Source organism: Candoia aspera, chromosome 2 (assembly GCF_035149785.1).
Source record: "Candoia aspera isolate rCanAsp1 chromosome 2, rCanAsp1.hap2, whole genome shotgun sequence".
NCBI lineage: Eukaryota > Metazoa > Chordata > Lepidosauria > Squamata > Boidae > Candoia > Candoia aspera.
The window spans coordinates 233,530,582-233,543,138 of record NC_086154.1 but is presented as its reverse complement, the minus strand read 5'-3'; the positions used below and the strand labels follow the sequence as shown (position 1 = coordinate 233,543,138).

General features: G+C 35.6%; 1 protein-coding gene across 3 annotated transcripts in view; it reads left to right on the top strand.

Annotated features, from left to right (window-relative positions):
* Positions 1 to 12,557, top strand: part of CERT1 (ceramide transporter 1) — a 79,811-nt gene that overhangs the window by 45,729 nt on the left and 21,525 nt on the right. For 2 of the 3 annotated variants that reach the window (XM_063295529.1, XM_063295528.1), the window contains exons 8-14: positions 2,099 to 2,191; positions 4,815 to 4,901; positions 5,950 to 6,042; positions 6,595 to 6,669; positions 9,924 to 10,019; positions 11,087 to 11,219; positions 11,487 to 11,557. In XM_063295529.1, coding sequence (XP_063151599.1) covers positions 2,099 to 2,191; positions 4,815 to 4,901; positions 5,950 to 6,042; positions 6,595 to 6,669; positions 9,924 to 10,019; positions 11,087 to 11,219; positions 11,487 to 11,557 — 648 coding nt within the window. The remainder of the gene's footprint in view (positions 1 to 2,098; positions 2,192 to 4,814; positions 4,902 to 5,949; positions 6,043 to 6,594; positions 6,670 to 9,923; positions 10,020 to 11,086; positions 11,220 to 11,486; positions 11,558 to 12,557) is intronic. The other variant, XM_063295530.1, reaches the window with a different exon arrangement.

The window sequence follows — 12,557 nt, the reverse complement described above, 5'->3', positions numbered from 1 at the left end:
TTATTTTGGCTATACATATTTGTCTATTCACTGTGATTGAATCTAAAGGAGCTTCATGCAAACAGAAAAATGTTTTTGTTTTTGCAATGTATTCTCCTGAATTCTGCCATTTCTCTGATTCAGTACAGGCCCCACCTCCTTCGATATTTTTTAAATGGTTTTAGGCATTTAAATTATTTTAGAAAATGTTAAATACCAAGACTTTTGAAGGTAAGAATAAATTGTCACTTTGTTCTGGAGGACTTTGAACAGTTAACATATAATAATATATCTCTATTCCTTTATTTAAACAAAATAAGATTAATTATTTTTAAACCTTTGATTTCCTGAATAGTCACCAGCAAACCTTTGGAAGAATACCATCCCCCAACTTTTGAGAATTTGGACTAGAATTAATATCTCGTTTGAACATTTCCATTTATTGACATATTTCCAAATGTTATGAAAACCTCAGGGTTGTGAATACTTAATTGTGTTATACATAATATCATCATATATTTAGTTATCAGAGTTTCTAAAAATACATTGCTCTGGAATTTGAATAATCCAAAAAGTGCTGTTGAAGGAATTCCACAAAATCCTTTAAGTTACTATGTTAAGCAAAAACATTTTAATAATGTAGTTATAGTTGTTACCTGTGTGTTCCTGTCACTTGGCAATAGTTTAAACAAACTTTTCATTATTTATTTATTTATTAAACAAATGTATAAGGCCACCCAACTCACACATGGTGACTCTAGGCAGCTTACAGAATTAAAAACCATAAAAACACAATTATCTCTGCATTGTGTGTGTATTTCTTTAGGGTGCAGAAAGTTGGAATATATACATATGCTTACTTATGGGGGACGTGGTGGCACTGCGGGTTAAACCGCTAAGCTGCTGAGCTTGCCGATCAGAAGGTCGGCGGTTCGAATCCCTGTGACGGGGTGAGCTCCCGTTGCTAGTCCCAGCTCCTGCCAACCTAGCAGTTCAAAAATATGCAAATGTGAGTAGATTAATAGGTACCGCTTCGGCGGGCAGGTAACGGTGTTCCATGTAGTCATGCCAGCCACATGACCACGGAAGTGTCTATGGACAAACACCGGCTCTTCGGCTTTGAAACGGAGATGAGCACCGCCCCTTAGAGTCAGACACAACTGGACTTAATGTCAAGGGAAACCTTTACCTTTTACCTTACTTATGTAGATGTAGTTTTATGTCTTTCTTTCTTTCTATTTATATATATATAGAGAGAGAGAGTCCTGTGTAGTATCTCTCATGTAGCATCCTTAAGTACGGAGTTTTTATTATTTTGCCAATCTGTGACTGGTGATGACTAACTGATTATAAAGTTCACACGTTGGAAGGAAGCAGGATTCAAAGCTATATACCCCTGTGCCTCCATATCTCTTCTCTCCTCCACTGAAAACTCAGGATCAGTCTGTTAAAATAACAATCAGAGCCTTGGTTCATCTGATATAGCAAAGTTTCCTTCCTAGGAATCTGCCTGTAATGATGTCACACCATGAAAGATGCCCATGTCTCTTTTCTGCTTACCTTGTTTCCTTAAAAGTTGTAAAGCAATTATTTCTTTTTGGGAGATCTTCTGCTAATGTATACACATGCTCAGACTGTCTTTATTCAACGTCCTATATAAGAGCTGTGTGACTTTGTGGCTCTTGCTCTTGACTTTTCTGGGTGCAATGACTCACTGTAACCTGTTAACCTTAGAACTAATAAATGATGGTTTGGACCCTCTCCATTTGTTGGTGATTTCTGGATGAGTTTTCCACCACAAGGGCAATCAATGAGTACCTTTTAATGGGCAATAAATATACTACATTTCTTAGAGTTTCCTCCTTTGTTTTAATTGCTATATTGTCTTTTATTTAGTTAAGGGCTTTAGATAGTTAATGGCTGAAACTAATTGTTCCCAAAGCTAGATCTACAATAACTAGATGTTTCTTGTTGATTTCCTTATGCTGATCATTTACTATAATTAGAGAGACGACTTTACACCTCAGTCTTTATATTGTGATACAGTAACTTGTAAAAGTCTGACTAATTTTTGAATAAGTGATTGTTTAAGAAAAAAAATACTTTAATATTTTTGTAGGAAGTTGAAAAAAGGAGGCGAATAGAAGAAGCATACAAAAATGCAATGACAGAGCTTAAAAAAAAGTCTCATTTTGGAGGGCCAGACTATGAGGTATGCATTCCTATGCAAGTTCTCTGTTTTTAAGCCAAGTCTGGACTACATATCTCCAGTAAAGGTAGACTCAAACATGTACCAAAATATTGGGCAACAAGGGTTCATTCTTGCATTGGTTTGTTCATTATTTATCTTGGGTTATGAATACTTAGAAACAAGAGTTGGGTACATAGTGAAAAAGAAATAAGAGCCCCCAGTGCTCTTATTGGTCTGTTCTCTGTGTTATATCTCATTAAATATTATACATCTGAAGCATATACAACTCTTCCAGGTTATAGATCCAGTTAGGAAGAATGCTTAGGAAAGCAAAATATTCTACCTTTCAGTTTTATAGTCACTACAGACAACTTGAATAATATGAAATTAGGTAAAGGAGAATGTTTGTAAGAGATGAATTCAGTTAGATTCAGCTCCGTAACTCCAAAAATATGCTTAGTGGCCTTTAAATGAGCAAAAAGAATAGACAAGATAAATCTGTCTTCATACTTCATTCATTAATGATTGGATTACCTTTTTTGCAACATTTTTTTTTTAGCATCAGATTACTTCCTTAGCATTTTGTATCTAAAAACTGGTTAGCATGAACTGAAGAGTTCACCAAATTATCATTTCCAGCCAGTTTGGTCGAGTGGTCAAGGCAACAGGCTAGAAACCAGGAGACTGTGGGTTCTAGTCCCACCTTAGGCATGAAAGCCGGCTGGGTGACCTTGGGCCACTCACTCACTCACAGTCCAACTCACCTCACAGGGTTGTTGTTGTGGGGAAAATAGGAGGAGGAAGGAGTATTAGGTATGTTCGCTGCCTTGAGTTATTTATAAAAATAATAAAGGTGGGATAGAAAATAAAAATAAACTTTCTGTACAATTGTAAGAGAGGATGAAATTCTGCCTATCCCATATGTAGTTTCTATTTATCTAAAACATGTACTCTTCATATGAATAGTAAAAATAAATGGCATCCAAAGAGCACATGAATGTGCTTCAAGTATCTCCAAATGCCTTGTTGCTCCTGCAACGTCTCATCATAGAAAACATTGGAAAGTGTGCGTGTCAGATTCCAGAGCACAGGTAGCAATTTCAGTTGCAGTTTTCAGAAGTCAGTTTAATGAGCTGTGTATATACACAAACATATACATACATACTGTGGGTGTGACTCACTTAAGCAAGGGTGCAACACTCATGCATAGCCTTCCAGTTAAGAAACTGCTTCCTATTCCTATCCTTACCTTAACTATTCGTAGAGAAGAAATCTAGATGTAAAGATAGTGAATATGAACAGACTACTAACATCCTTCATGACCTCATTTAGTGCCTGCATATGTAAGCAGGTAAGGAGGAAAAAGGTGTTCTCAGTAGAGAAAATTTGTTGTTTGATTTTTTCCCCATCACGTAATGCTCATAATGCGCATACATATACATATATGCATAATGCAAATATCAATTTTTTGTTAAGATTAAATATTGATATGAAAATTGCTTCTAAAGACAAATGTTCAGGATCAAAGAAATGAAATGTTCAAAAATAATGTATAATAACCATACTAGATTTTTAAGAAATGATTCTAGGGCTAAATACTGTTCATGGCCTTTCTTCTCCCAAATGAAAGGAACAAAGGTGGTGTGTCTTGCAGGCAAGGGTAATAGGGGATGCATAGTCAGTTCTAAAATGTCAGGGCAAGTGTGCACTGCTCAGAGATAGTTGCTGAACGTTTTTAACTGGTTAATTTTTATAGGAATAAAAGTTAAGCATGTGTTTCACAATTTCATTGAAAGTAACATGGCTTATTCTAGTTTTGACTAGATCATGTCCTATTATTTAGTTTTTTAAAACTTATTTATGTATTTATATATACCATTTACTTGTTAAAAGGCCATTCTTCTTTGCTACTTGTTTATATAAAATGTAAGTCAAAGGATGTCAATTGAGTGCAGTATTTTACAGTTTAAACCATCTCTGTCCCATAAATACAATAGCTAGGTAACTAGTTTAGTGCTGCTTTATCTTCTCCGTTATACCTCACTTATGGTGGCTTCTTCTTTGTCCTCTACTTAGAACCTTTTTTTTAAAATTGCACATAATTAGTTGATTTTAGGGTTTTTTTCCTCCTCTGTGAAGTAATGTTTCCTAGTTATGTCTTGATTGAGCCATTTTAATATTATTACAAAATAATAAAGCCCTATGTTCTTTTCATACTGATAAAAGTATCTAAAAATAACAGTGTAAGCAGATCCAAAGAAATTTGGTGCAATAGGTTTTTTTTAATTTGCAGTAAACTATTGAGCTCTCTTAATTTTGCCCCCACTACGGAATTTATTTTCTTTCACAAGAGCCAGTTTGGTGTAGTGAGTAAGGCATCAGGCTAGAAACTGGAGGGCCATGTGTTCTAGTCCTGGCTTAGGCACGAAGCCAGCTGGGTGGCCTTGGGCCAGTCACACACTCTCAGCTCTAGGAAGGAGGCAATGGCAAACCACTTCTGAAAAACCTTGCCAAGAAAATGGCAAGGACTTATCCAGGCTATTTCTGAGAATCAAATACAATTGAACAGATTTTTTTTTAAAATTGAGCTCTCTCAATTTTGCACCTGCTGTTGAATATACTTTCTCACTGATTTTTGCTATAGGAAGGACCCAACAGTCTGATTAATGAAGAAGAATTCTTTGATGCTGTTGAAGCTGCTCTAGATCGGCAAGACAAAATAGAAGAACAGGTAATTAATATTAGTATATCAGATTTTAGGCAGAACTGTGTCTCTGTGTTGTATCATGGCCACTTTAAAAACACACACAGCAAAAAAACTCTACAGTATACAGTTATTCATGGGATTCAGGAAATACTATATTACATATAGTTAAACTGGGGAATTGACTGTTAGTAGAATTCTTTTATATTAGATCATAAAACAAATAAACATTTGATGGGCACCAGAGAAGGAAATATACCTCCTAAGAAGCAGCCATAAGGGAGAGGACCACTTCCATACCTTGAGAGCAGCCAGATTGAGAGTTCAGCATGCAGATATGCATTCCAGAAAGATCTGCAGCCAGAGGACACTGGTCTCCCACTGGGAGGCACCATCATCCTCCAAGAAGTAGAAGAGGAGTGGGCACAAAAGTAAAGCACCAGAATTTAGCACAATGACCCTCCAAGAAGAGCCCCAGGTGACCCACTCCTGGTAGAAGAAGAAGGTGAGATGAGGCGGGAACACCACAATTCTGACCCACGTTGTCTTGGACGGTGCTTAGGAACCAGTTGGAACTGTTGCAAGAACTGTTACCACAAGCACAAAGACTGTCAAGAGAGAGCCATAGGGCCTGATGTTACGTCTGGCCTGGTCCAGAACCAGCAGCTTTGCAAAATTCACCTGAATCCAGGCAATGGAGCAAGTGGGGCCCCTCAGATTTACTCACAGTCTGAGAATCCCTACAGTAATCTATTGTAGCCTATAGAGCACTACAAATGTGGAATTTCTAGAGTGATGGCTCTTTTATAAGTGTTGGTTAGTTGAGTAAGCTTCCTACACTGTAATTTTTCTGCATTATTAATCTTTTTTCTTAAATATTTGTGTTAAAGTAAGTGACAATTGCTTGTCAGTATTGCACAGGAAATGTGTTTAAGGTTTTGTGTTCTTAACTTACAAAACAGAGAGCCATGATGGTGCCTACCACTGAGAATTATTTTTTGAATTATTTTATGTTTTCACAGTACATCCAAAATTCCAGGCTAATAAATATGTATATATTTGTTTGTTCTTATAGTCTCAAAGTGAAAAAGTCAGATTACACTGGCCAACTTCCTTGACACCTGGGGATGCCTTTTCTGGTGTGGGGAGTCATAGATTTGTCCAAAAGGTAAGATGCTTCCAAAACTTGACCTGGAAGTGGAATCAGTCCGAACTGTGTTGCAACTAACCTAATGGATTATGGTTATATAATATGTGAAGATCCTGTTACGTGTGAATAAAGCCATTCAAACTGCTTTATTCTTTGCTGGAAGAAAAGATACTTTTTCTGCATTGATGACCTTGAAATGTTTTTCTGCTAAGCATGCATGCTTGGAAATTTAAGTTCAACTAAACTGTAATAAGGAGGACTTCTATTTTCCAGATTTCCACAAACTTTCATTTTTCAGTCTGTTACAGAATGGTTTATTCTGAATTGGTGAGCGTGTCTTGTATACCAAACCTAAGCAACAATATTTAGTATTCTGAGAAATAATTCTTTACTGAGCAGTGTTTGGAGTATAATACATAATAGGTGCATGAAGTCAGCATTTGCTGCTGTACTTGCTGCTTATGGTGCTTTTGTTTCTTCTTCATAATCTTGTGCGTGGAAGTTGGTACAAAATGCTCTGTTGTGCCTTTGTTCTGATTACTTGGTTTTTTCTTTGTCTGTCTCTGTTAGCCCTATAGTCGCTCTTCCTCCATGTCTTCCATTGATCTAGTCAGTACCTCTGATGATCACAGATTCAGCTCCCAGGTACTGTATGACTACACTCAGAGTGGCTTTACCATATCTTCTTGCTGTATTTCACCTTCGTGGTCACTTCTTTTCTTCTTGCTATGTTAACCATTTACGCTTGTTTTAAACGAAGTACAAATAAACTGTAGGAAGGAACTGTGTATTCCAGTAGTGAGTAGGAGGAAGGTAAATATTGTGAAAAAAATTGTTGTATATCAATCCAAGACATTCCAAAAGTGTTTAATTCCATTCTGCAATAAAGCAATACTTTTGATTTAGGTAACATCCCTTATGTTCTTGCAAAGTTCTCAAACACTGTACAGTATTTAGAAAGTCTAATTCTTCAGTCTAGTTAATTTTGTTAAGACAAAGATTTTCCTGAAAGATAGATAGATGAATCTTCAGTATTCTGATGATCTGGCTTTTAAATGCTTTTGAGTTGGAGATCTGCTGTGTGGATTTTTATTTGACTTTTGGAACACAGTATGAGCAAGCTACATTTGCACAGAGCTAACCCTCATTCTCTCACTCTTGTTCAATGTTTGTCATGTGCCCAACAGCTCTATTTTTAATGACCTCCAAATTGGAGAAGACTTCTCCAATTTGTTAATCTTTTTTTTTTTAAAGAACAGCAGAGATTATGCAGATTCTGTATCTAGCTTCCTAAATAAATAAATAAATATGTCCTTAAATAACCTAGGTATAATGTGCTATTTCTAAATGTATATCTGACAGTTTGATTCTGTCGCCTTTGGAGAGAAGTTCCCCAAAATACTAAAAACTATTTTAAAGAAATTCCACATAAGATTCTAAGACCTGAGGCAAGGAAGAACGTTTTAAAGGTTTTTGTAATTCCCAGTAGTGCAGAGGCTACAGGTTCAAAGCTCTTTGGTTATTGATGTTCCTATATTATTTATTTATTTTTCAAATTTTGTTGCCGCCCATCTCACTCAAAGAGCAACTCTAGGCGGTTTAGCTCTTTGTTACTACAGTTTGAGTTCTGCAGATATTAGAATTCCAAGTAAGAGTTTGGAGATACATTTTCCAGATTGGAGATGAAAAGTTGTTAATTGTCTACCATGTACTCCCTTATGCCAAGCTGTCTAATGAAAAATATTTTATTATGAAGGATCTTACATATACTAAGAGTATTTGTGTTTATGAATGACCTTACTTTTCTGATGTACCCTCAAATGAAGAAGTCTTCAGTCCTGATTTCCAGTCTTCATGCTGTCAAGGGTTGGCTGATTTATGCTTTTGTATCATCTGGTAATTGAAGATTATTTTTACAATGTAGAGTTCAGAGTGATATTTAATTACTAGCATATACTACTTTAACAGTATTATGCAATATGTGTAGCAGGAAGGAAGAACTTCTACCTAATCTGTTGTATGCAGTGATAAACTGTTGGAATGAAGGTTGTCTTAAAATGCAGACCTACTTTGTTTGCTTCTTTATTGTGTCTAAAGTTAGTAGGGTCACACTTTCTTTTATCAGCATACAGTACATGACCTTTAAAGATCCAGGTATACTGTAACAGAAATTAATTCAAACATCCACTGTTATCTTTGCTTTCAGAACAAGTTTGATGTTTTGGAAAACTTAGCATGGCTGTTTAGTTGGCATTTGATAAATGAAATGTAGTATGGTAGAATTTGTATTAAGATGGAAGCCTAATAATGGATTTGTGAATGACTAACAATGATGGAGCATCTACTCTTTGAAAGAGGGCATGATGTTGAGGTACAAGATTGTGTTTGCAACAACTTTATCTTCAGATCAGGCCAAATATTTATGATTGGAACTAACAGTAATTCTTGCTAACTGGGAGAGTACTCTAAGTTGAGCAGTTGGTTTTGTCTGTGAGGTAGTGTGCATGCTGTTTTTCAAAGACAATTCCTCCATTTTTATGCAAGAAGTTTAAAAATTATTGATTGTATATGACCTCTTACCTGTGACATTTCAAGAGGAGTTGAGTTAGTTTTAAGAGACAATAAATGTGTATAGATTTCCGTTATATCTATTTCATTCAACTGTAGAACACTGCATGAATAAAGTTGTACTATGGGTAATGCTGTGGCTCTAGGGTGTATACAGAAAACAATTATATAATTCTTAAGAATCAGTTTTTTATTTCAAAAATCAGTTTACCTTTAGAGCTGTGAAGATGTTTGAAAGCATGCATATTGTCTTAAAAACCAATGTGGTAATTGAAAGCAGGGCTTCAATATCCTGCATAGCAAGTTGACTTTTTCCTTTGCTAGTAGAATCAAATAAATTACACAGTTAATAAAATTTATGAATTAAATATCAAGAAAATAATGCAAGGTTCAATCAACTTGCATAATTTATGAGGCTAGAAAAATTCCTGTTTTCTTGGTACAGTATTTAAATTACTTGTATACAGAAGTCTTACGATACTTAGCAATGGGTAAAGAGGCTTGATTAAAGACTGTTTTGCCTTGGGATGTGATTGGCTGTGTTCTCTTACTTTTTGCCCACTGTTGTTCAGAATAATGCCTCTATATCAAATGGGGGTTCCTGTTTAAAAAAGTGAATCAGTCAGCCAATTATGCTTTTAAGCTATATAGTTTCTACAAACTAGAAGTTCTGAGTAGTTCTTCAGTCTACTTTCCTAATTTCTGTTTTAGTATGTAGAGAAATTATGAGGTCCCATGTTGATTGCAATGTGATTTTATAAATAAACAGGTCATCACTTTGTCAGGCTGTTTGGTGATAGGAAGAAAAATCATTTAGCAGCATTCTCTAATGACTGTAAGTTACAGTAGAGCAGAGATGAGCAGAAAATAAATCTGGATCTACTGGTGGATTGCTGGGTAATTTGAAGTAGACTGGCAAGCATTCTGAACAATAACAGGAACATACTCCCTAAATTAGGCTGCCAGTTGGAATATTTAGCATGTCATATGTCAATTTAAAACTGTTTAAATATATCCAGAAATTATATTAACAAAAATTGTTTCCTAAAGGGGCACAAACAAAAATGTCTTGTGACTAAGAGACATTTTTATTTGAACCCTGTATATTTGTGTTTGCTTGCCTGCTTGATTATGGAAGTTCTTTGCCCAAGTCTGTTTCTTTGTGAATAATATATATTTTTGCACAGTCACTTTATTTATATATTTGTTTATACAACAGTTTGTTTAATAGGGTACTCTAGACAATCATGTGACTATCTTCAGACTACAGAAGAGGTAAAAATACTTCCATAAATGTATTTTTTCTTTATTCCTGTCTTCTGTTTTGCAAGGTGGAAGTGATGGTGCGGAACCACATGACATACTCTTTACAGGATGTGGGGGGTGATGCTAATTGGCAACTAGTAGTAGAAGAAGGTGAAATGAAGGTAGGCAGAATATTTCATATTTTAGAAATACACAAAAATGAATAATAATTTAGACAAAGGGTCACTAATTTCCCTGAGGTTATTAATTCAGTAAAAGGGTTGAAATTGGATCTCCAGATTTGGTCCAAGCTTCAGACTATTCGCTTTTGCTATGTAGAATATTCTAGAGGTGACGGACTCGTCCCTGGGGGAGCTGGGGGTGTTGACGACCGACAGGAAGCTCTGGCGTGGGCTGGTCCATGAAGTCACAAAGAGTCGGAAGCGACTAAACGAATAAACAACAACAACATGTAGAATGAGTATTAACATTGTTTCTCCCCATCTAGAGTCATGTATACAGTTCTAGTCTGCACACTTGGAAAACGATATGACAGTGCTAGAAACATACAAAAGTATTCCCAAAATTCTCAGGGGACTCAAACTCTTCTTGTACTAGAAAAGGCTAGAATGTTTGGGACTTTGTAACTTGAAAAAAGGATAACATGATTGAGCTGAATGAAATCATATGGAGAATGGAGAAAGTGGACAAAAAGAAGTTTCTCTCCTGTCAAAATATTAGGACTTATAAAGTTGATTGGAAAAATATTTAAAATGAACAGAATGAAGCACTTCTTTGTACAGTGCATAATTAACCTGTGAAATTCATTGCCGGTAGATGTGATGGCCACTAACTTCGATAGTGTTAAAAGGGAACTAAATAAATTCATTGATGACAGATCTGTCATGGGCTCCTGGTCTTAAAAATTCAATGTTATCTCCAGGGTGGGGGCAGCATGTCTACAGATGCCAGTTACCGAGGCACAATAGCGGGAGAGGGTTATATATCCATCCCCAACTTGTGAACACCCCAGAAGCATCAGTGGCCACTGTGAGGAAAAAAAAAAAGCTGGAATAAGATGGGCTTGGCCTGGTCCAGTAAGTCAGTTCTTGTGCTCCAGTTTAAATGAACGACATTTTTACTGTAATTTTGTTAATCCAGTATTGTTCCTACCTACTTAGCATCATTTCAAAAGTGAATTTAGAACACAAAAATAAAACATCTTCAAATATTTTTTGTTTATTCAAAGGTGTACAGGAGGGAGGTAGAAGAAAATGGCATTGTTCTAGATCCATTGAAAGCCACACATGCAGTCAAAGGGGTTACAGGGCATGAGGTCTGCCACTACTTCTGGAATGTTGATGTTCGCAATGATTGGGAAAGTAAGTAAACTTTGTTTGTTTGTTTGTTTGTTTATATTTGTTATTATTGGAGTCAGAAAACAACACCTAGCAGACTCTCAGTTTAGTTTCTCCTGCTTGGTCCAGCTCCTGATTTCCAGGTAACATGTCTGGGAATTCTGGGAGTTGCAATTCCAACTCATTCAGAGGGCACCAATTTAGGTAATTTCTAGTCTAGCTGGTGTGTGAAAATGTTATTGCTACAGTTTAATTATTTTCTTTTCATTATTATTTTTTTCTTGTCTTTAGCAACCATTGAAAATTTCCGTGTTGTAGAAACTCTAGCTGATAATGCAATCATCATCTACCAAACACATAAGGTAATACTTACCATTGTTACATAATACTTCAAAATACTGCTATGAAGAAAGAAAGCAACCTGAAGGTTACAAATGTCTATCTTACCTGAAGTGGTTTTTCCTGTTAGAACATTGCCTTATCAGGAAAAATTACAGTTAAAGATTGATATTTGTTATTGTTTTCTAAAGTTTAGTAAGAAGTTTTCTTAATCCTGATCATGTATTTTGATTCCAAGGTATTCAGATCTTTTTTGCTTTCTGAGAAGCAGGTGTAACAATAATTAAGGAAAGACCATACTCTTTGCATTCCAAAGGTCCAAGGTTCAGTCTTTTTCCAGACACTGTATCTGTGAGTAGGTGATAGGAAGGAAATCATTTCCTAAATCATGACTTAAAAATTATTTATAAAATGATGTTCTAATTATCATGTTACATTGAAAGCCAACGTAATGGCTAAGAGCTACAAATCTGGGTGTCTTCAGGTTGAATCTGTCTTCTGCCATGATTTCCAGAGGGTAACTTATTTTTTTTCAGTAAAAACATAAGAATCTTACAGTGTCTTTATATTAACCAATTTATTAAAATTGTTTTCATTTATTTATTTACTTACTCTTGTTGAATTTATCTGCATCTCCACCTTTTGACCAGCAGCTAAGATACCTAGTATACATGCTCCTCTATTTTATTATCCCAACAAATCTGAGTATTAATGTGGGCAGAAAAAAAAATGTTTGATGCAAAGTCATCCAATAACTAGATGTGTGAATTCTAACTCAGCATTCACTACACCATTCTGGCTATGGCATAAGATACTTCATTATATGCATGGATATCATTCAAAGAGAGGAGTATTGTTGTTACATATACAGATACATTCACACACACTTGTGTGTGTGTGCGCACTCATAGTTGTAAAGATGGAAAAGTTAAGAGAAAAATAAAACAGGAAATATAACCAAATAATTACTTCTCAAAAGTAGTCTCCACTCATTTGTTTTTTATTTTTGTCTTGCATTGGTCA